At 35.9% G+C, this 24,304-nt stretch overlaps 1 protein-coding gene across 1 annotated transcript; it reads right to left on the bottom strand.

Annotated features, from left to right (window-relative positions):
• Positions 1-21,979: 21,979 nt before the first annotated feature.
• Positions 21,980-23,804, bottom strand: LOC125856841 (WAT1-related protein At1g70260-like). The gene is made up of 7 exons (XM_049536485.1): positions 23,602-23,804; positions 23,457-23,519; positions 23,263-23,379; positions 22,738-22,987; positions 22,488-22,645; positions 22,217-22,369; positions 21,980-22,139 (listed from the first exon to the last, which is right to left on the bottom strand). Exons 1-7 carry the CDS (start codon positions 23,802-23,804, stop codon positions 21,980-21,982), a joined length of 1,104 nt encoding a protein of 367 aa, XP_049392442.1.
• Between the last annotated feature and the right edge of the window lie 500 nt (positions 23,805-24,304).

The raw sequence follows: 24,304 nt of genomic DNA on the forward strand, positions 1-24,304 counted from the left end.
AAAAGAAGTGAGAAAGTTCCTAAATGTTGCAGCCTCCTAATTATAGATGTGGCACGCTTCACACCGATAACTAGGACTCTACAGACATGGCTTCATAGACACCATAGGACTCTTGAACTGTGTGCTCTAATACATAGATTGTCCCTCCCCGAGCCTACACCTTAGGTATGGCCGGCACTCGGGAACCACTGCTAGCCCCAAGCGAACCCTTGGCCTAGCTTAATACTCCGCGAAAGACTTTACTCAACAAAGATAAGTTCATGAAATAACTAGAATGTTATAAAGGAAATATTCAACTAGCCATAAAGGCAACTCAAGTCTCAACAAATACGGGATGAAAATGTAAAAACTAAAGAACTAAAGCTATCTATATATGAAGCCTTTAATACTATGAAGGATGTCGGAAAAACACCCCGATCATCCTAACAACTGAAATGAAAAAACAATATAAAATAGATCCTCCAGGAAGAAAGGAGGCTCACCAAATGACTCTGAAATGCTCAATTAGATCAACGAAGCGCTGGATGTTGATCCTGATTACATGTATCTACATCATAAAACTATGCATGCCAAATGGCATCAGTACATCGAATATATGAGCAAGTGAGAGGAAATCTAAACAATACGTAAGCTTGAACTGGAATCTGAAAGAAACACTTACCTCAACTTTACTCAGCTTATTAATACTCAACTCAATGCAGAAATAAAACAATAATAAAGATGCAGTTTATATAAAGCATTTAAAGTAGTAGATAACATTTCAAAGTATTGGAAAATACAATAATATCTCAATTGTATATTAAAGTACGAAATAAACTTTGTTTGGGAAATTCTCTAACCGACAACCATCACTATGAGTTATGTGATAATACAGCGTCTCGCCCACGTTGCCAAAACTTTCCTATAACTTGATGTGATATAGAACGCCTCAACTAAGTGGATCCACTAGTCTATGCTAAATAGCATTAAGGAATCATCTAAAAAGTATGACCCTTTCTACCCACGTTAGCTACATGGTTTATGGAGACTTGAGTTATTATGAACCCATCCCCATATCGGTGCTCAATACTACTCCCAAAATATACTCACCTCATATAATTAAAAACATAATTCTTTCTCTATGGTTTGATATTGTTACTCAAAATCTATCTCTTAAAAGAGATGGAGCTCAAAACTACTCATGAAAACTCATTTGGAAAGCGGTGTTTCCTCTCATCTTAAATGTGAAAAGATTTACTCTTTGGAAATACTTAGTTCTCATATATCATTTTTAAGAAAATTAAATTCACTCTCACTCTTACTCAACTCAATGCTCAAGTCTTAAAACAAGTTTGAAACAATTGTAAAAGACTTTTTGAAAAGACTCGAAGAACTCTCTAGGCTTGACTCTTAGCTCTTTCTTGAATTTGAATTTATGGATTCAGGGTTATGATTCATGTTTACGAATGATTTCTAGATGTTTAGAAGTCATTTAGAGTTGTTAGAATCGATAGGAAGTGTTAGTACACTTTAAAAGGACTCAGACGGGCTAAACGACATAAAATAGGTGGGGCCAGGCGACCCTGGCGCACTATAGGCGCGAGGCGCCAACCCCTAAAGTTCAAAGACTCCAAAGAGACACACTGTTGGCGTGCCACCCCAGTCTCTCTGGCGCATCTGGGGAACGCCATGCCATCCTCTCCCCAGGCTAACTTGATGAATTTTTCAACGCGTTTTCTAATCTTAATTCAGCTAAATTTGATTCTTTTTCTCAATTTCTCTTTAGAATCAGATATCCAATACATGTACACAAGAATCTACTCAAAAACTAATCTAAAATCGACATGATTTCCTCAAGATCTCATCAATCTCATGCCAATCTCAATAACAGAAGTCAATTTTAAGAACACAATTCAAGAACATCAAACCTTCAACTTTCTAGAATGAATTAAAAGCTGAAATTAAATGATTGTCACGTGGATGAATGAAACCAACAATATGTGAACTCACATACCTCTTTTGGGATCAACCCTTGGCGAAACGACTTCGACTCCGCAAGAAATCTCCAAGAACTCCTTGATTTTTCTCCTCTTCTTGAACTTCTCTAAAAACCCTAGCATTTATTTTATTGAGTAAATTGAACCAAATAAGTTTAGACCCCAAAATAATTACTAAAAACGAATCAACTTAATTGGGTAAGGAAAATACCAATATACCCCTCTTAAATCGGGGAAACTTTCCTTAACCGGACAGCCCGACATCAAATAGGCATATCTCCATCATACGAGCTCAAAAATTAGCAAACTTGGTGGCATTGGAAAGAGGACTCAGAGATCGTTCATTTACTATCTCGTGGGTCTCCTAAATCATCTTGTACTGAAAGTTATAGTCGTTTTAAGTTGACCCAAAACTTAGAAAAACCTAGGAATGAATTGAATGAATTCTCTTTAGTTCTTTTTGTAACTCAAGGTGCTATATCTAGTGATCTGGCCTTAATACTTAAGAAATTTTAAATTCCTTAGTAAAATCCTACTAATAATGCAGAATGGTTGCAGTTTTAGTTCGAAAAATTTCTGGGGTGTTACAGTCATGACCCGACATCCCGAGTCGACATGCCACCAAGTCACTCTTTCTAGCTGGGTTAGGAGTGGACTAACTAACTAAGCGGCCTAGATTGATTGGCACTGTTATTAGCTAGGTTGGGAGCTCGGCTTTCAGTTCGTGGTGTTTTTCTCTCAATAGACTTATCAATCTTGTGTACATATCAAGATTATGGGGATCCATTCAGGTTTTATTTAAACTTGAACACAAGTGTACCTTCTAGGCAAACGTTCATCTGTGGGTTTGCTTTAGCACTGCGGTTGGCATGAGAGCATCTGATATCAGCAAGGTCTACCTTTCCCCAAATAATGAGTCATGTGAGGGTTGTGGAGTAGGTGTGCCTTGATACCTATAGAGATAGTGGTAAGAGGCATTTCTATCAGTATAGCAGTGACAATACTTCAATTCAAAGTTAGTATCAGTCCAGCTCCAAGGACCATGGCAAACGCAACCCATCTTACAAACGGCAAGTCCATATTGTCCGTGCAATACTGATGGTAAGGCGTCTTACCACCATCTATGTAGGTCTGAAGGCATTGTTGCTCCACAGCCCTCACATGACTCACAACCTGGTAAAAGGTACACCCCGCTGATATTAGATAATTTGACGCCAACCGCAGTGTTAAAGCCAACCACCTGATGAAACCCTGACTCAACTCCTCATCTTGAAAACAACGTGGGGCTGTGCCCAGCCCACTCTAGAAACCCCAACACCTAGTCAAAAAGCAATGACAAACTGTGTTGGGGACCATTCAACCCAACTCTGCTCTAAAAAGCACTTGGTGTCCTAAGGGTAACACCTCTGACTAAGGATACTGACAACCCATGAGACTGATCTAACTAAATATCCCTCAGCATGGCCCCATGTTTGGTACAAGCTCTAGATTGATGACAAAGTATATGAATGTTATATAATTTTTATGCAACAGCCAACAAATTAGGACCCAAAATTAGGCCTCCTCTGATTTCTCTAGGGTCAATTCTACAAGCATTAATTTCTGTCCTAGGAGCATTATTTTCAAAAAAATGAAGGAAAATTACCACCAGCAATTTGTTTTTTCGACATCAGCAGTGATGGAGGGTTCATACCATAACCTCATAAAACATATGGAGACAATATTGAATTAGGACTATCAACAGTTAGAAAATGAGATGGTCAACATCGTCCGCTACTAAGAGTTGGGGTAGAATGCCCTATAAAGTGTGAAACAGTAGAGGAACATGTAGATTTATGAAACTGAACTGATTCAGACTTATTTAAATAGGAATGTTGTTTCATAGGATTTTGATCCTTCTGCTAAATGAAAGAGGTTCACATGATAGTCAATCTAATTATGAATTTGAGTATTCTTTTTATGCTTCCACTCATCTCCCATAGCATTCGTGATGAATTCTATTTTACTCGGTTGTTATTTTAAACTGGTTTTAACGGGAACTTGCATCACTAGATTTACTGGCTTTTGATATTAGAGGTATTTGGGATGTGCTCAGTTTTTATTGGGCTAGCCGGCACGTTGACACCCTTTTTTTGCTTGATCTTTCACTACTTTGAGATCCTCTTTAGAGTCCACACTCCCCTAAGTCACTCTTACTAGTTGGGTGCCTTACACCCCTAGGAGTGAACTATATGGATGGGAGGCTTTGATATACTAAGATCCTCTTTGGAGTCAACATGACCTCCGGTCACTCTTACTAGTTGGGGTGGGAGTAGACTGATTCGTTAGGTGACATGTAGTAATTTGTCGCTCTTGCTAGCTTGGCTGGGATTAGACTGTGGTTGCGTTTACTTGGGCTAGAAGCCCGGTTTCCACTTCTTGGTTTTGGATTTGTGGCACTTATATGATGGTCCTATTGCATCCTCTATATATATTCATATGTATTACATGTCACTAGTATACTTGTTTGTTTATTGTACCCTCCAGTTAATGGGGCCAGTTGGGTTATGTTTTCTATTTCTACCTTTCGAGTTTATAGGGCTCTGATATGATTATTGGTTGATTATATTTTGTTCTATGTTATTATTTTCTTATTACTTGATAGGTTTTGGGCTTCATAATTGTGGTTATGGGTCCTCCTAACCCTAGGCAGTTGACTTGGTATCTTAGTTGCTTGTGAATAGAATGTTTGCTCATGTTCCAGGTACGTTCATGACTCGGCTTTTCAATTTTTTTCCACTCTCTATTCTTAATTGCCTACCTACTATAGTATATCTTGTCTAGTTAGTTCTACTTTGCTCTCATTTTTACTTGTTATTGATGCTAGTGATTATGTTTTGAACTTAGTCAGCCATTGCCTACTAAGTACCTTTTTGGTACTCATACTCGCTTATGTCCCCTATAGATTGCAGTTGAGTTATCACCATTGATTTGGAGTCGTGCTGAACAACTTGGACATTTTAGATTATGGTGAGTTCCGACATCTAGAGCTACCAGTTTTCGTCTTTTTTGGCTAGGTTTAGTCTATATTATATTCAGAGATAGCCTCTAATTTTATTGTATTTGTAAAAGCCTTGTACTCTTATTTTGGAATAGATTCTCAACTACTAACTGATGTTGGGTCTTGAGATAGTTCCATGTGTTGTATCTTAGTTGATTAACCTCTTTCTCTTGTTGTGAGATTTATGATCCTATTGTTGACTTCTACTTGGGAGTCTGTTACTTATGGCTATGAGCTATGTGTTAGGCTTACCTACCAGTAGGGTGTACTAGGTGCCATCATGACCAGAGAAATCGGGTCATGATAGTTTGGATTGCCCTAATCCTCAACTAATGGTAACTAAACCTCTGAACAATCTTTGAAAACACTACAGCTATCCCTAAGACCACATTTAGGACTCGATATGGACATTGTGAGTTCCTATGGATATTTTTGGCTTGAATAATGCACATACCGCCTTCATAGACTTGATGATTCAAGTGTTCAGGTCGTATCTTGATTTGTTCGTCATTGTGTTCATAGATGACATTTTGGTATACTTGTAGAGGAGGAGTGATCATGAGCAGTATTTGAGGATTGTGCTCTTGACTTTAAGAGATTGATAACTTTATGCCAATTTCTCAAAGTGCAATTTCTGACTTGAGTCTAGCATTCTTGGGCCATGTCGTGTCCAAGGATGACTACATATTAGATTTTATGAAGATTGAGGCTTTCGTGATTAGGCTAGGCCCACTTCAGTTACTTAGGTTCGGAGCTTTGCCAGATTGATAGGCCACTACAAATGGTTTGTGGAGGTCTTCTCCACCATTGCAGCACCTCTGACCTAGTTGACTCACCTTAATTTTCCTTTTGAGTTGTCGAAAGAGTGAGTTGAGCTTTTGAAGGCTCAAGAAGTTGATGATGACTACTGTCATATTGACTCTTGAAGTTGATGGGACTTCACGATCTATTCTGATGCGTCCGAAATTGGTTTGGGTTGTGTATTGATGGAGTGAGGCCAGGTTATTGCTTATGCAACAAGGCAGCTTAGGCTAGATGATTTCAACTACCCCAATCATGACTTGGAGTTGGTTGTGGTAGTTTTTGCGCTTAAGATCTAGAGACACTACCTGTATGGAGTTTTTTTGTGAGATCTACACTTATCACAGGAGTCTTCAATACATCATGTGCTAGAGAGACCTTAACTCAAGACAGTTTCACTGGATTGAACTTCTGAAGGAGTATGACCTCTTTCTTCTCTATTATCCAGGGAAGGCAAATGTGGTAGCAGACGCCTTGAGCAAGAAGGTAGTGATTATGGGTAGTCTAGAGTTCCTACTTAACGTGGAGCGACCTTTAGTTTAGATATTCAGTCATTTGCTAATCAAATTATTTTTTGGATATTTCAGATTTTAGGCATGTGTTAGCCTATATGGAAGTTCATCCTTCTTTACGTGATCATATCTGTAGCCAACAATTTGAGGATAAGGCCTTGGTGGAACTTCAAGATCGGGTGTTAGTTGGTGATGCTGCTCAGGTTACCTTTGTTCCAGATGGGATTTTAAGGTTTGCAGGTCGTATTTGTGTTTCGAGAGTTGGGGGTTTGATCCAACTAATAATTTGTGAGGCTCATGATTCTAGGTACTCTTATATCTAGGTATCACCAAGATGTATCGTGACTTAAGGAAGTATTATTGTGTGGCGGCATGCGGAGAGATATTACAGACTATGTGTCTTATTGACTAAATTGCTAGAACGTGAAGGCCGAGCATTTAAGACTTGGTGGTGAGTTTAGAGATTACTCATTCTAGAGTGGAAGTGGGATCATATCACTATGGACTTTGTGGAAGGTTTGCCTCAAACTTCTAGAGGCATTGACAGAATTGGGCCATCGTTGATTAATTAACCAAGTCAACAAATTTCCTTTATCTTCAGTCTTTATTCAACACTGAGAGCTTGGACCGTATGTATATCTAAAATGAGGTTCGCCTTCATGATGTGTTGGTCTCTATTATATTAGATCAAGGTGCTCAGTTCACTTCTAGCTTCTGGACGACTTTTCAGGAGGAGTTGGGCACCTTTATTGACCTTAGCACAACCTTCCACCCACAGACTGATGTCCAGTCGTAGCGTACTATCCAGGTCTTTGAGAATATGTTACGAGCTTGTGTCTTAGAGTTTGGAGGTCAATGGGACCAATTCTTTCCTTTGGCGGAGTTTGCATACAACAACTACCACTTTAGCATCCAGATAGACCTGTTCGAGGCCTTATATGGTAGCCGTTGTCGCTCTACAGTTGGTTGGTTGGTTTAAGTCCATAGAGTTTAGACCGCGTGGTACAAACTAGTTTTAGGAGGCTTTGGAGCAGGTGAAGGTGATTGAGGATATACTTCGGGCATCTCAGAGTAGGCACAAGAGTTATGCTGATCATAGTTGGCGGCTTTTCTGATTCTTAGTCGATGATAGATTCTTCCTCTAAGTGTCACCTATGAACGGCGTGATGAGATTTGGGAGGTGAGATAAGCTTAGCCCAAGGTATATTGGGCCTTTAGAGATCCTCCGAACAGTTGGAGATGTTGGGTATAAGTTAGCTTTACCTCCAGTGTTCTCAACTATTCACCCAGTTTTCCATATTTTGATGTTATTCTGATATGTTCCTAATGAGTCTCATGTGCTTCAGTATGATGCAGTAGAGTTGGAGCAGTTTCCTAGCTTGTTTGAGCCTTCAGGTACTTATTTTCTCTTACTTTGCGGACAGGAGTCCTTTTTAGTAGTGAATGTTGTAATGACCTCCATATCGCTTCTATGTTTTATCCTCCTATTCATTGTTTAGAGCATTTATGACTTGCTGGGACTGACAGTTCGTTCACCTGTCTGTTCATTTAGTTTTATGTGAGTTTTAGCGTTTTGGAGCTTTTGAACCTTTAATTGTCAGTTTCATCAAAAGATCAAGAATATTACTTCATAATCTTATTTTGATGATTCAATTAGCTCTGAAAGGTTCATTTTAGGCTAGTATCATAGCCATCACATCTCTCGAGGTTTTCACGGCTAATTCAAGCTTTAGACTTAAAATAGAGTTGGATGTGGGACCCATATTCTTTCAAGGCAGCCTCGTATGGAAGTTTTAACATCTCCGTTGAGTCCAGAATGTCATTTTAGATTGTTTTGCATATCTTGTTTGTGCGCATGGGAACTTTTCTAGAAAATTCTGGTGCCTGAATTTTGGTGAAGCCGTTTTTGCACCTCGAGGTTTACATAAGAGAACCCACTTTTGCGACCAGGGCTCCACTTAAACAAGGCCATCCAGTTAGGTAGTTGTCTCTAAAGCGACGTTCGCTTAAGATTTTGGGTCATGTCAAACTACTCAAACCCTCTCATTCTCTCAAATAACAGTTCTCATCCAAGTTCATCATCTCAATTATCTCTCCAGTTTAAGGAAGAAAAGCTAGGGTTTCAAGCTTCAAGGTCTTCTCTTTCTCTTGCTTTGCTAGGGTTTGATATCAAGGTACGTGGAAATTCATCAATGGTTTCCACTCATCCATTGGTCCCAAAAGAATCTAAATCTCCAATTCATGTTTCACCCAATTTGATTAGGGTTTCATGTGATTCTCCATGGGTCTAATTTTTTATGATTCAGTTGTTTGATTCCAATCTAATAAAGCATGATTTAACTCAATTAAATTGTTTTCAATTGATTCCATATGGAACCATGTTTTTACTTGATTATGATGATGAATTTATGAAGAAAGCTTATGAACTTATTATAACACCCCGAAAATTTTTTGAGCTAAGACTCGAGCCATTCTTCGTTGTGAGTAGTATTTTACCAAGGAACTTAAAATTTCTGAAGTGTTAAGTTCATGTCACTATATATAGCACCTTCAATTCCAAAAATAATTAAAGAGAATTCATTCAAGTCATTCCTTAGTTCTTTTAATTTTTGGGTCAACTTCAAATGACCATAACTTTCAGTACAGGATGAGTTAGGAGACCCTTAAGAAATCAAATGAAAAATCTCTGAGTCCTCTTTCCAATGCCATTGAGTTTGCTAATTTTTGAGCTCATATGAGGGAGATATTAACTTTTGAAGTCAGGCTATACATTTAAGGAAAGTTATCCGAAAAATAGGAGGAGTATTTTAGTCTTTTCCTTACCCCCCCCCCCCCCACTTATTCTAAATGCAAATTTCACCCAATTAAGGGTCTAAACTGATAAGAACCAGTTTCATTCATCACCAAATTGTTTAGGGTTTTAGAGAGAAGATTCAAGAGGAGAAAAAGTTCAAAGTTTCAAGCGTTCATTCAAGAAATTCAAGATTTGCCAAGAACCTAGTTCTTTGAGGTATGTAAGTTCTCATAGTGTTGGGTTTATTCACCCACACACCAAACATGTGACTTTTATCCGTACTTTCATTCTTAAGGTTGAATGATTTAAGTTCTTGAAGAGTTTCTAGAGCTTTTGTTCTTCATTCCTTGTTAATGGAGTTTGTTGAGTTTTGAGGTGAGGATCTTGCGAGTGAGTGTAATTCTTGAGTAATTTCGAGTAGATTTTCATGTACTTGAGTTAGGTTGACGAATCTAAGAAAGTTGGGAAGAATCCAATCAATTTTAGGTGAATTAGGACGCAAAATCGAAAAAGAAAAATTCAAAAGTTTTGAAATTGGGGTTGGGCTGGAGCGCTAGTAGTGCGCTTAATCATACCCCCAGTAAATGGAAGCTAGGGCGGTACGCCAGCAGTGCGGCCAATCAAACCCCCAGTAAATGAAGGTTGGAGCAGCGCGCCAACAGTGCGCCCAATCAAGCCCCCAGCAAATGGAGGCCTAGCGCGGTGGGCCAGCAATTCGCTCAATTAGACCCCCAATAAATAGGTCATTTTCCTTCTCTGTTCTCGTTCCATACTTGTTTATTTGAGTCGAGCTTTCATTCTCTCCTTAATCCCTCTAATTAAACCCACATTAATCATCGAGAGATCATTCATAACATGAATCATAACCCTTGAATTCATAATTCAAATTCAAGGAAGAGTTAAGAGTAAAGTTTGAGAAAGTCTCTTTGAGTCTTTTTGAGGAGTCTTCTACAATAACTTATAAATTGTTTCAAGACTCGACTAACTGAATATGAAAATGAGGAGAATGTATTCATGAGTCTACATTATCATTGAGATCCTTGAGTTGAGTTAGTCATGCCTAAAAATTCCGCATGAACTCCATAATTTGAGTATCTTTGAGAGGAGTAGTATCTTCAAATTCTAAGTCTTGAGTATTGAGTTCCTAATCATTTTGGGATTTATCCTTATCATGGGACTACTACATGTTACCCATGAAAGTCCTTGAGTTGAGTAGTTCATGCCCATAATTTTGCATGAACTCTATCAGTCAAGCATTCATAAGATGAGTATTATCATTGAGTCCTTGAGTTTTAGAGTCATTGAGTTTAGATTATTGAGTTCTATAGATGGTTATTGAAAACCTTGAATTGAGTCATTCACGTTCAAAATTCGGCATGAACCCTATTTTAAGAATTCTTTTTACAAATTGTTTTAAAACTTGTTTTAAAGACTTGGGCACTGAGTGTAGAAGGAAGAGTAGAGTCAAGTTTCATTTTCTTTAAAATGATATATGGGAACTAAGTATTCCCAAGAGAATTTTTTTTACATTTAAGAAAAATGGAAACACCAAGTTCCAAAGGAGTTCATGAGTAGTTTAATGTATTATCTCTTTTTAGAGAAAACCTTTTGAGTAATAATCGCAAAGTTGAGGAAGAGGAAATGTTTTCTTTAAAACATATGAGCTAAGTATATTTTGGGAGTAGTATTGAGCACTGATATGGGGGAGAGTCTTAACAACTCACAGCCCCCATAAACCATGTAGCCAACATGGGTACAAAGGGTAATACTTTTTAGATGATTCCTTATTTTTTTTAGCATAGACTAGTGGATCCACTTAGTTAGTAGGTTCTATACCCCAGTAAAGTATAGGACAGTTCTGGCAGCGTGGGCTAGACGATGTATCATCACATAGCTCATAGTGATGTTTGTCCGTTAGAAAATCTCCCAAACATAGTTATTTTGTATCTTTGCATACAAATAAGAGTTATTATTGTATTTTCATACAATTGAGTTATTATTGTATCTTTGAATACAACTGAGTTATTATCTATTATTTTAACAGCTTTTCAGATATTGCATCATTTATTGTTGCTTTTATCTTGAGTTTGAGTTGAGTATCTTAAGTCAGAGTTGAGTATCTTATTGTTGAGTTGAGCCCTATTTCTCTGAGTTGAGTTGAACTATGTTTCACTGAGTTGAGTATCTTACTATTGCGTTGAGCCCTATTTTCTCTGAATTGAGTTGAGTGAGTTGAGAAGAGGTAAGTATGTTTCTTCTCCATCAGTTCAATCTTATGTTTATGCTTTAGAATTCCCCTTACATGCTCGTACATTTCATGTACTGAGCCATTTGGCATGCATCATTTCATGATGCAGATACAGGTATTCAGGATCATCAACAGGCGTTTCGTTGAGGTCATGTGATATTCCAGTCAGCTTTGGGGAGCCATCTTATATTTTAGAGGACTTCACCTTTATCTTATAGTTAGTAGATTTGAGATGTCGTGGGTCTTGTTCGATATCCTTCTGTAATAGTAGAGGCTTTATAGATAGATAGAGTTGAGGAATTCCTATATTTACTTTTATTTTGAGTATTGTACATACTTTTAAAAAGCTTGAGTTTTTGAGTTCAATGAAATTTAATTCAGTTTTAAACGTGTGTTTGCTTGAGTTAGTCTTCCGCTTGTAGTCAGCCAGGATGAGGGTTCGCTTGGGGACCAGCAATTATTCTCGAGTGTCGACTACGTCTAGGGTGTAGAATCGGGTCGTGACACTTATGAATTATAATTTATGAAAGCTATGCATGTATTGTGAAAATGGTATTTTATGAATTAAGGATGCTTTTGAGATAAGTGTCAATAAATTGTGAAAGGTTTTCTCACATGTTATGAAATCATGGTTGTGAAAGGTTTTCTCACATTGAATGAATCATGATTTAAAGGAGCTACTTTATAATAACTTATGATTGGATAAGTAGTTTAATTGTGTCCTTCCAAGTATAATAGTATTGTAATGACTCGGTCAGTCATTTTTGGAAAGTTTCATGAATTTACTATTTTGCCCTCTCATGATTGACCCCGAGTCTTCTATGATTGAGGTTTGAAAAGTTGGTTTTGAACTTTGAATTAAAAGTTGAGAATTTGGTAAGTTTTGAGTTTAAAAGGCTAAGTTGTTAAGCAAGTGGTTTTCAGTTTCTTTTGGAGTTTCGAGTGTCGGAATGGACGTCAATTCCATAAGTCCCATAATGTGAAATTTGATTTGTGAGAGTTGTCAATTTCTTATACAGACTTTTTGAGGATTTGAGGTCCTAAGTAGTGAAATTGGAGAATTTTAGCCTTTGGGTTGACTTTGGTCAACATTTGGACTTTGGATGATCGGATTAGAATTCTAAAAGTTTCGTTGGATTCAGGATTTGATTTTAGGCCTATTTGAGGCCTTGGTTGATTTTTAAGAGGTCCCGAGCTTGTTTTAGCCTTTCTAGGCATTGAGTTAGTTTCTTGTAGTTTTTACAGATGTGGGTCAATTAGACCTCGAATTTGTGTTTTGACGGTTCCATTGAGTTTGAAATGTCGAGTATAATCAATTTACATAGGTGGTTTGTGAATACAGGGTTTTGAATAAATCCTTAGGGTCCCTTCGAAAGATTTTTTGATTGGACTGTTTTGCTGGTTTTTTGTTCTAGTGCATGACCATTATGTTCATTGCGAGGCTCCCTCGTCATGAATGTGTAGCACTAATTTGAGGTGCATCACAATCGCATGGGTCTTGCTGCGATCGCAATGGTCAACTTTAATGAGTTGATTGTCTTTACTTATCGTGATTGCATGATTCTAGGTCATGATCGCGATGATTAATTGATACTAGGCAGAATGTAGTCCTAAAATCATGTTTTCAACCCCTTTTCACCATTTTTGAGTTTTCAGAGCTATGGGTTGCGATTTGAATCAGGTTTTCGAGGAAAAACTTTTGGATAATGACTGTTAACTGTAAATCTTTACCCATTATTATTTATGGATTTATGTGTTCAAATCAAGCTTTAGAAATGAGAAAATTTGAGGTTATCTTTGAGAAACCAAGAACATAGTAAATGGTTATTTTGAAGTGGTTTTGATCCCTTTTTGTCAAAATAGTTTTCACCAATCAATTTCTGAAGCCTTAAACATCACCTTCAAGTATTGTTTTCCGAATTCAAACCTCTATTTTGAAATCTGATTTTGAGTTAATTGACCCATTTCTCTATATAATTGGTGTGGGAATTGTTGTTTTCGATGAGTGATTGTCAATACTTGACTATTATAGATTGTGTAGTTGTGGAAGTGATTCGGAAGGGGAAGACTCAACTCTTGGAGTGATTAATGATTGATTTAAAGTAAGTGACCTCCTAAACTTTGTATTCTAGTAGAATTCGAGTACTTCCTTCGTGCTTGTATGTTGGGAGTAATGGGGATGAGGTAAAGGGTGTAATTATCTACTTGTTACATCCAAATGGATTAAAAAAAGGTTGAAATAAAAAGGGCTATGTGACAAACATGATGATGTGAATTTCCTTATTGTGACCCTTGTTTATTGATTGATGAAATGTTAAAAGCGTGAATGTGGACTTAAATTGTGTGAATTATTCTCTCTTATGTGTGGTGTGTTATTGCTTGTATGCATTGATTGTGAACACCGTGATGAGAGATTGGATGGTTTATGATGTCAATGTCTTTGTCAGTGAGTGTTATGATGCTGAGGTCTTTTTCGGTGAGTGTGGTGATGTCGAGGTCATTTCCGACAAGTGCTTATAAAGCCAATGGGAAATGGTTCTAGCTAGTGATTTCATATGAAGCCAATGGGAAATGGTTATGGCTAGTGAATTGATCTAAAGCCAATGGAAAATGGTTCCGAATAGTGATATTGTGCCAATAGGAAATGGTTTCGGCAAGAGACTGATAATTGTGACTTGATGAATTCGTTGCTTATGTGCGACTTGCTTGCTAATTGTAATTTATGTACTTGTTGCGAGTGACTAAACTACTTGACTTTTAGAATGACGTACTTGATTTGCGTGATTGTTGATTATGACTACGGAACTGTGGATTTTGGGACTTGTAAGTCGTGTATTGTAGAATTGCTAGGTTGGGCTGATTTTTGTGCATGTTGTAGTTTGAGGAGGTTCGATTGGAGTGTAAGGGATATTCATTTTCTATCTAGATGCCTTGTTTAAAGTTACTTGTTGGGTACCGTGTTTTTAATACTCACCCCTTGCTTATACACTTATGTAGGTTCCTTCTTTTTCTTCTTCTCCTAACATTTGAAACTCGTTGAAGGACTTGAGAGGTAGTTGTTTGTCATCCTTTCGAGCCCTGTTTTCCTTTTCTTTAAGCTTTGTTCAATTTGAGAAACAAAAACATAGACTTGTTTTTATCTTTCAAATTTTGTATTTTCATTAGTGTCTTGAACACGTGACAACTAGATTTTTGTGTATTGTTTAGAATGAATAAGTTTTCCGCCTTTGTCTTGTTTTTGCTTTATATTTCCACTTTTCTTACGTTTTTGTTGGGTTGAGGCTGACTTGTCTTGGTGGAAATAGACCAAGTGTCATCATGTCAATTTTTCGATTGTGGATATGATTATGACTAATTCTGTTGAGATTGAACTTAACACCGAGAGATATTTTTTGGTAGATGCTCAAATAGGATAGTTTCCAGTAGCAACCTCTAGTTCCAAACTACATGCCCCCATTGGATTGTCTTAAGTTACTTAACTAGTGGATCCACTTAGCCTTTATGATATGATATAGAGTTCTACCTTGGCAAGTAGAATCTCCCTTGTCGATGTTATAACTCACGTGGTCTATTGTCGGTTAAAGTTAGTATCCCACAAAACGAACCAACTTACCTTCAAGGGTTTTATGAAATCCTTCATTATGTTTTAAGTATGCATTTACCTTGTTCATTATTTATGATTTCTCTTAAAGGTTTTTACTATGTTTTAGCTTGGTCATGCATATCATGTTTAAATTCCCAAAATGATAATGTTTATGTTTTCATGCATTTTCCCATACTTAGTATATTTCATGTACTAATACATACATATGTCTATATTGTTTCATAATATGTGGTCCAACGTTTCTCCTTCCGCACACGGCTAGGTTGGATTGTCGTATATGTTTTTGTATTGGTAAGTCTGCATGCTCTAAGAACAAGACCATTGATGTTTTAGTTCTTTTTGTTTTATGTCTTTTGTTTTAGACTGGTACGTGATGTATGGGTTACGTCTCAATGACTCTTATGATGTTAGAAAGGCTTGTGTCAAACTTAATAGTATTCTGGTTATTCCTCATGTATATCAGTTATTTCATCGTATAATTTGAGACTTATATTGTTATATCTCTTAAATTGTATATTCATTAATTCATGCTTATGTCAAGTGGCCTGTTTTGGGCCTCTTGGGGCTCTATTCATCATGTCACATCTAGGGTACATTGACCTTGTTCATAATTTATGATTTCTCTTAAAGGTTTTTACTATGTTTTAGCTTGGTCGTGCATATCATGTTTAAAGTCCTAAAATGATCATGTTTATGTTTTCATGCATTTACCCATAATGCATATTTGTGCCTATATAGTTTTATAATATAGGCTCCGACCTTTCTCCTTCCACCTGTGACTAGCTTGGATTGCCCTATCAGCTTATGGATTGGAGCGTCCTCATTCTCTAAGGACAAGACCAGTGATTTTCGGTTTTATGTCTTTTGTCTCGGACTTGTATGTTGTGTATGGGTTATGTCCCAACCTCTTATGATTTCACAAAGGCTTGTGTCAACGTAGTAGTATTTTGCTTATTCCTCATGTACTCTGTTGGTATCGTTTATGTCAGCTTATAATTTTAGACTTATATTCCTATATCTCTTAAATTGTATATTTATTATGTCATGCTTATGTCAAGTGGCTTATTTAGGGCCTATCAGGGCTCTATTTTCTATTTCACGTCTACGGTGTATTTTGTATCATGACAAACTTGATATGTAGAGCACAAGGATAAGAAAAGGTCCTAGGATGTCTGAAAAGCCGCACCGAGTAAAGTATTGTTCATAAGTGTGAAGTGCGCCATATTTATGAATAGGAGACTACCAAGTTTAGGAAACTTCACTTCTTTAACTACTCTAAAGTTGTGCCATAGAGTTCATCTATATCATGGTATTTCTCCTAACTTTTGTCTGATGCTTTTCAGGATATGCCTCCTCGAAGAGCTTACGTGAGAAAGAATGTGGCTAATGATGTAAAGTATGAGGTTCCTGAAGCCCCAATCGATCCATTGTTCAAGCAAGTGACTCATGCTAATTTCGATTAGCTTTCCAAATATTGGTTCAAGCTATGACAGCCCAAGCTAATAGAGAGGTCATTGCACTCATGAACCCAAATGTGAGTATGGCGGTGATAAGGGTAAGGGACTTTAATAGGATGAATCTCACAAAGTTTCATAGGTCGAAATTTGATGAGGATCCTTAAGATTTCATTGATGAGGTGTATAAGATAGTTGAAATTATGGGAGTGTCAAAGTGGAAAAGGCAGAATTGGCTGCTTTTAAGCTCAGAGGTTTTACTCAAGTTTGGTTGAAACAATGGAAGGAAGAGAGGGTTGTTGATGCGGATCCTCTTGATTGGGAGAAATTCAAAGGGGATTTTTTTTAATCGTTCCTTTCCTCTTGATATGATAGAGGCGAAGGTGCTTGAGTTCATCAACCTTCGTCAAGCTAACATAAGTATGATAGAGTAAGCTTTGAAGTTAACTATATTGGCTAAGTATGCTCCAACTATGGTTGTTGATTCTAGGACAAGGATGAGTAAGTTTATGTCAGGTGTTTCTGAAATAGTACTTCCATGTTGATTAAAGATATGGACATATCTCATTTGATAATACATTCCAAGCAAATTAAAGAGGAAAAGTTAAAAGAGAAATATAGGGAGTAAAAGAAGGCAAGGACTGGTGATGGTGACTTTACTCATTCTAGGAACGATGGACATGGTCGTTCTCAATTTCGACAAAAGTTCTCCGATCAAGGTTCTTCTAATGTTTTGGTTCCAAAGTTCAATAAATACATGGTGTCTAACCCTAAACCTCAAGGAAGTGGTGGAAATAGATCTTCTATTCCCGCTTGCCAGAGGTGTGGCGAGAGTGACTGGGAAAATGTTGGGTCGGTACAGATATATGCTTTGGTTGTGGAAAGAGTGATCACAAAGTGAAGAAATGTATGTTGCAAGCTAGCAAGGGACAGGATGGTAGGCAAGCTCAGCCTAGTTGTTTTGGTTCGGGTGCTTCTCATCAGAATAGGTTTTATGCTCTTCAAATTCGACAAGATCATGAGGGTTCTCTAAATGTTGTGACTGGTATGTTGAACGAATTTCATTTTGATATGTATTATTTGCTTGATTCGGTGCCACATTGTCCTCTTTAACCCTTATGTGGCCATGAGATTTCATGTTTGTCCTGAAATCCTTTCTAATCCCTTTCATGTGTCTACTCCCGTAGGTGATTTTATTGTTGCTAAAAGAGTTTATAGAAATTGCATTATTTTTGTTTTGCATAGGTTCACTTATATTGATTTTGTAGAGTTTAGTATGTTAGATTTTGATGTTACTTGTGATGGATTGATTTCACACATGTCAGACTTCCATATATTGTAGGACCCGATTGTTCAAGTTCAAGGTTCCGAATAAACCTATTGTGTCATGGGAAGGGGGAAATAATGCTCTTAAGGGTTAGGAGAATGATTTCTAAGGGTTGTATTTATCTTCTTGTTACAATTAGGGATAATGATTCCCCTACTCTTGTTTCTCGTAGTGTTTCCCGTTGATCTTCTCAGTATTTTTACCAAAAGGGAAATAGACTTCGGTATTGACCTTCTCCCAGATACACAACCTATATTTATTCCTCCTTGCAGTATTGCCCCGACATAACTTAAGGAATTAACAGATTTATTGGATAGGGTTTTATTAGACCAAATATCGCTTCATGGGGTGTTCTAGTTTTGTTTGTTCAAACAAACTGATGGTTCCCTCAGGATGTATATTGACTATCTACAAATGAATAAGGTTACCATAAAGATTAAGTATCATATTCCAAGTATAGACAATCTATTTGATCAACTCCAAGGAGCGAGTTACTTCTCTAAGATCGAGATTGATCTTCAGTTGGGTTATCACTAATTGAGGGTGAAGGAAGTTGACATTTTGATGACGACTTTTCAAACTCGGTATGGTACTTATGAGTTTTTGGTAATGTATTTTGGTTTGAATAATGCACTGAAGGTGTTCATAGACTTGATGAATAGAGTCTTCAAGCAATATATCGATATGTTTATAATTGTGTTTATTGATGATATTTTGATTTACTTTCGGAGTGAGGATGAGCATGTTGAGCATTTGAGGATTGTTTTGCAAATTCTTAAGGATCAGGAATTGTATGCTAAGTTTAACAAGTGTAAGTTTTGGTTGAGCTCTATTGCTTTCCTTGGCCATATTTGTCTTCGATGAAGGTATTTAAGTTGATCCTAAGAAGACTGAGGTGGTTCAAAATCAACCTACACCTTTTTCCGCTTCAAATATTCGAAGTTTCTTAGATTTGTTCGGTTACTATAGAAGGTTTGTGGAAAGATTTTCATCCATCTATTGCTTCGCCTTTTATGACATTAACTCAAAATTGTCAAATTTTTGTGGTCGGAAGATTGCGAGAAGAGTTTCCAAGACTTAAAGGATAGACTCACTTCGGTCCCTATATTGACACTATCAGAAAGATCAAATGATTTTGTAGTATATTGTGATGCTTCACAGATTTTTGTCTTGGATGTGTCTTGATGCAACATAGGAAATTCATCACATATGCTTCAAGGAAATTGAAGGTACACGAAGAAACTTATCCGACTCGTGATTTGGAGTTAGTGGCGGTATTGTTTGCTCTAAAGATTTGGAGACATTACCTATATGGTGTTCATGTAGATGTGTTTACTGATAATATAAGAGTATGTATTCACCCAAAAGGATTTGAATCTTCGCCAAATAAGGTATCTTGAGTTATTGAAAGATTACGAGATGAGTGTTCTCTATCATCCGGATAAAGCGAACGTGGTGGTGGATGCTCGTTGTCTACTAGAAGTAGGAAGTATTGCTCATGTTTAGGATTGTATGAGGGGTTAATTTGTGATATTCATAGGTTGGCCCGATTAGGTGTTCGCTAGGTTGATTTTACTGAGGGTGGTGTAATTGTTCAGAATGGTTCGGAATCGTCTCTAGTATCGGATATGAAGGCTAAGCAAGATCTTGATCCGGTTATGATTGATTTGAAGAAGTTGGTCTCCAAAAAAGTCATTGAGGCTTTCTCCCAAGGGGAGATGGTGTCCTTCGATACCAAGATCGGTTATGTGTTCTGAATGTTGGAAAATTATATGATTGAGGTGGACTCAATGATTATCACCAATATGCTCATCAACAAGCATCTAATTGTATGTTGAAATGATCTTCCAAGATATCGTTGCTCTATCTTATCAGTAATACATGGGTTAATTTTCGTTATTGCTATAGAGAGGTCAAAGTTTTGATTCAACTGGACAAGTGGAAATTTGTTTTTGTGAGGTTTAGATACGACAAGTGTAATTTCTTTGCAAGCTAAGTAGTTTGGTTTCATATAGAAAAGGATTTTGTATAGTCTAATCATTTCTCTAACTTTTGGATTGGATAGTTACTTGTTTGGTTAGATGGTTAGATGGTTAGAGGTTCATTCCATGTCCCCCTCTAACATGTATATCTTTTAGTGAAGTAATGGACATGGTAGGGATCAAGACTAACGCTCCACACCTATGGCACACAACCAAGGTGATTTTTTTTATTAAAAAAAAAAAAAAACTCACTCCCATTTTATGTGGTTTTGTTTTGACAAGTGTTTTAAAAGGTAGGGCGAGGCATAAGCTTCGAAATACGGGGTGTAAGTTCGATGTCATTCCTTTTATGAGAAAAGGTCTATTCATGTCATTATTTGTTAACTGGAATGGCATAGATGTGTCAAACTTTCAACGGATGAGATAGATAAGTTTATTCTCAAAGTTTGATGACATATTTGAGTCTTTTTCCATTAAAAATTAATTTAATTAGTGACGTGGACGAATCATAATTGACCACATGTAAAAAATAGTTTTTCAAAACTGAAATTGTTTTCATTTAACAAATAATGGCATGGATGAGCTTTTTCTCAAATGAAAATAACATAAATGAGTCAAACTTTTAACCAATGGCATAGATAAATCTTTTCTCAAAATTCGATAACATATTTGAGTCTTTTCCTATTTATATTTGTACGAAATATGAACCAAAGTTGCAAAATTTGAATGAAAAATAATATTAAAACTACATATTTCCCTGCACTCACTAGCATTTTTTTTCCATTACTATATCAGCTTTAGTAGTGGAAACAAACAATATCAGCATTTTTTTACATTATTATAATTAGTGGAAACAAAAGAGAAGAAAACGTAAGCAGCTAATTAATTTATCCACAAATGTTCCAATACATATATAGTCAATCAAGATTAAAATTAAGAGAGTACTTACCCTACCAAACCAAGGAAGAAGGCATATGCAAAACGGCTCATAATATTTTTTTAAAAAACATAGATATTACTTGAATCTTAACCCTAACCAAGGTAGATGTATTAGAAAATGTAATACATAATTCATAGACTCTGATCAACATTATCACACATACTCCACTTCGTTATTTCCATCACAAATCAAAGTGTTCTTATAAATTATAAGAACACCAGATCTTATAGTACTATGATCCGGGTTGGTTCGGGTTTTTCAAATGTCAAACCAAATTATTTGTGTAAAAATTTTAAATTTATAAACCAAACCAAATTAATAAAATTCGAATTTTTTTGGGTTTTTCAACCTCGGGTTGGTTCGGGTTTTTCCAAACCATTGTGTCAAATTTTTAAATTTATAAATCAAACCAAACTAATAAACCTAGGATTTATTCAGATTTTTGGATTTTTTCGGTAAAGTTTGCATACAAACATATAATTAACTTGTGCTCCAAATATTTCTTTAGTCCAACCAAAATACAATTATCTAAGGTGTTTCTTGAGAAAATGACACAAAATATGAGATGAGTACTAATGACACTAAAATATTCAATAAAAAATAATAATGAAATCATCATATAAAATAAATATTGCAAAGTCATAATGAAAATGATCATAATTTAAAAGTACTAAATCATCCTAAAATAAATTTAATAAGTATTAGTTACATTACTAAATATTTAAGGAACATTGAAATTAGATTATGTATTTTAATTGTCTAAATCAATGTAAAACTAAAGAACAAATATTCAATATTATTGTCATTCTTAATGTTGAATTGATTTTCTTTTTGCATTAGTATTAATTTGATTTTGATTTAAGTTTTATTATAACTATCAACATCTATGAACTATAATCTAATAATATATATTAGAAATAATATATTAAAAGATAAAAACTATGAAATAGTATAAGAAATATTTTAAAATTATATCAAAGTAAATATTTTTATGTATAAAATAAAATTTAAAAAATTACATATATCATGTCAGGTTGGTTTGGTCTCGGGTTGGTTTTTTTTAGTTAAAACCAAACCAACCCAAATATAGTCGGGCTTTTTTTTCCAATACCAAACCAAGTCAAACCAAACCACTAGTCGGTTTTTTTTCGATTTGACTCGATTTACAGTTTGGTTCGGTTTTCGGTTCGATTTTGTACACTCCTAGTACTATCATAAATACTGGAACTCGCAACGGAGGATTTTAGAAAACACACCCTCCAATACATATATACAGTTGGTTGATCATTATCTTTAATATCCTAGACTTGTGAATCTTCTTCTTGTTGTTCTTCCAGAAGAGGAACTCTTTCATCAAAAGTAGTCACGTTGCCTTCATTGTTTTGCATTGTCTCATCTTCTTTGAGTTGTCCCCATAGTGTGGTGTAATAACCAAGTCCACATATACATGCACTCAACATGCTGCACATGATATTCATCCATGTAAGCTTTCTATTTACATCACGTTTTTTTAAGTAACAATTTAACTTTAAACTTACCTTCCATAGTGGAAAGTCGCAGCAAAGAGCACACAACCACAAGTGCTGGCAACTGGAACTCCCACGGGCTTGAAAAATAGGGCATAAGAGGGTCCTTTCAAACGCGAGCACCATATTTGAACATTGATACGTATTAAACTCCCGAAAATTGCCTATTATGTATCAAAGCATTATCACGTTATTAAAATTATCTAATCAACAATGACTAAATTTTAATACCTTTTAATTAACTTGTTACAAGTATGATTTTTTTTAATCAAATGAGCTTATGGTTAAAACTATGACAAGAAGCTCCATATCAAGCTTAAGTCTCCAAACGCTAAGATCTTTTTCCATAAATAGAGCAAGTAGTGCAGATTGGATTGTTCCAAATAAGGTATAAAGACATGTTATTTTCATTATATGTGGGTGCTTCTTTCTAGTTCCGACCTGAAAACAATTATATTATTCATTTAATATATATTTCAGATAGAGAAAAAAAATTTTAAAAAAATAGAAAAAGAAAAGAGATATTATTTGACCTGAATAATGTTCCAAATGACAAGAGCAAAGGAAGCAGATGCAAACAAGAAGCAACCAAGAATCCAATTCTCATGTGTGGAAGTGAAGATGAAGAGGTGTGGTGACGTGGCAAGATGAAGAAAAGATGGAGAATATTGTTTCACAACTGGACCTTTATAGAAAGTCATTGCTAATATTCCCACTATTGATACTAAGCTCCCAATCACTCTTACTATGCTTGCTTGCCTCTTCCAGTCAATTCGTATTTTCCTGAAATTAATATTATTTAAAAAAATTATTTCTATTTTAAGAGGCGGATATTGGAAATGATTTTTTTAGTCAATTCCAAAAAAAGACACATTTTTATATTAAGTAACACTTTAAGTTTGAAATGTTTATTTTACCCAATGATTTATATCCACACAAATATTTATGACTTAATTTAGATCATATGTTTCAAAAGTCTTCCTTACTTTCATAAAGTACATGTCAAGTCAAACTAACTCATATAAAATGAACGGAGGAAGTAAGATCTTCGAAAGAACCTGAGAATAATGGCAATAATGAAAGAGAAAGCAGGTATCATGTTGGCTGCACCACATGCTACTATTGGAGAACTATAACTTAGTCCCGCAAATGCAAGATTTTGAGCTATTGTTACCCTGCATCATTATATCATTACATATTATCAAATGACTAATAATCAAGATCAAAATTAAGAGAGTTTATATATACTTACCCTACTAAACCAAGGAAGAAGGCACGCAAAACAAGGGGAAACGTGAATAATGGCTCCTCAGTCCTGCGATTACAATTTTTTTATCAACACGAGACACGTTTTATTTATTTATGGAGAAGAAACAAGTATGAATATTATGTCGTACTTGTTATTTCTGCGGAAAAGGATAGAGAATGGAATAAGAAGTATAAAGCTAAGAGCATTTGTAAAAACCACAAACACAAAAGAACTCATCCCTAGTTTGGACATGGCGGTGCTCGCCATAATCGTCAAGAAAATGGCGCAAGCTTCTATAATGATCATGGATGTGCATGGCAACATGTCTCCTATGGCAACCTTGACACCCATCTCTCTTTTTATTCTTATGTGTGTGTGATTTTGTGTCAACTTCTATTGCTCCGGATGATCCGGTCTTACATATTTATGGAGGCATATCAATTCAATTTTTTGATGTATATGAAAAAATAATAGAAAAGGTAAGGCAACCTTTGATGGAAGTGATAAGCTACTTGGAAAAAAGAATTAGCTAATTGAGTGACCCAAGCATGGCATGGAAGGGGGTTACAATAAGGGTGTGTTTGGTATGAAGGAAATGTTTTCCATGGAAAATGTTTTCCTAAAAAATGTTTTCTCGGAAAACAAGTTGATTTTTGACTTATTTTCTCATGTTTGGTTGGTGAGTAGAAAATATTTTCCGAAAAGGATTTTTAGTGTTTGATTTATGAATGAAAAATGTTTTTGAAAAATTTCTTTTATTTTTACTAGAGTAGAAAATAATTGTTGAAATTGAAAATATTTTTTAAAAAAAAACTTCATTTTTTTGGGGGGTGGGGGCTGGTAGGGGTGGG

The sequence above is a fragment of the Solanum stenotomum genome, chromosome 2 (assembly GCF_019186545.1).
Source record: "Solanum stenotomum isolate F172 chromosome 2, ASM1918654v1, whole genome shotgun sequence".
Classification (NCBI taxonomy): Eukaryota; Viridiplantae; Streptophyta; class Magnoliopsida; order Solanales; family Solanaceae; genus Solanum; species Solanum stenotomum.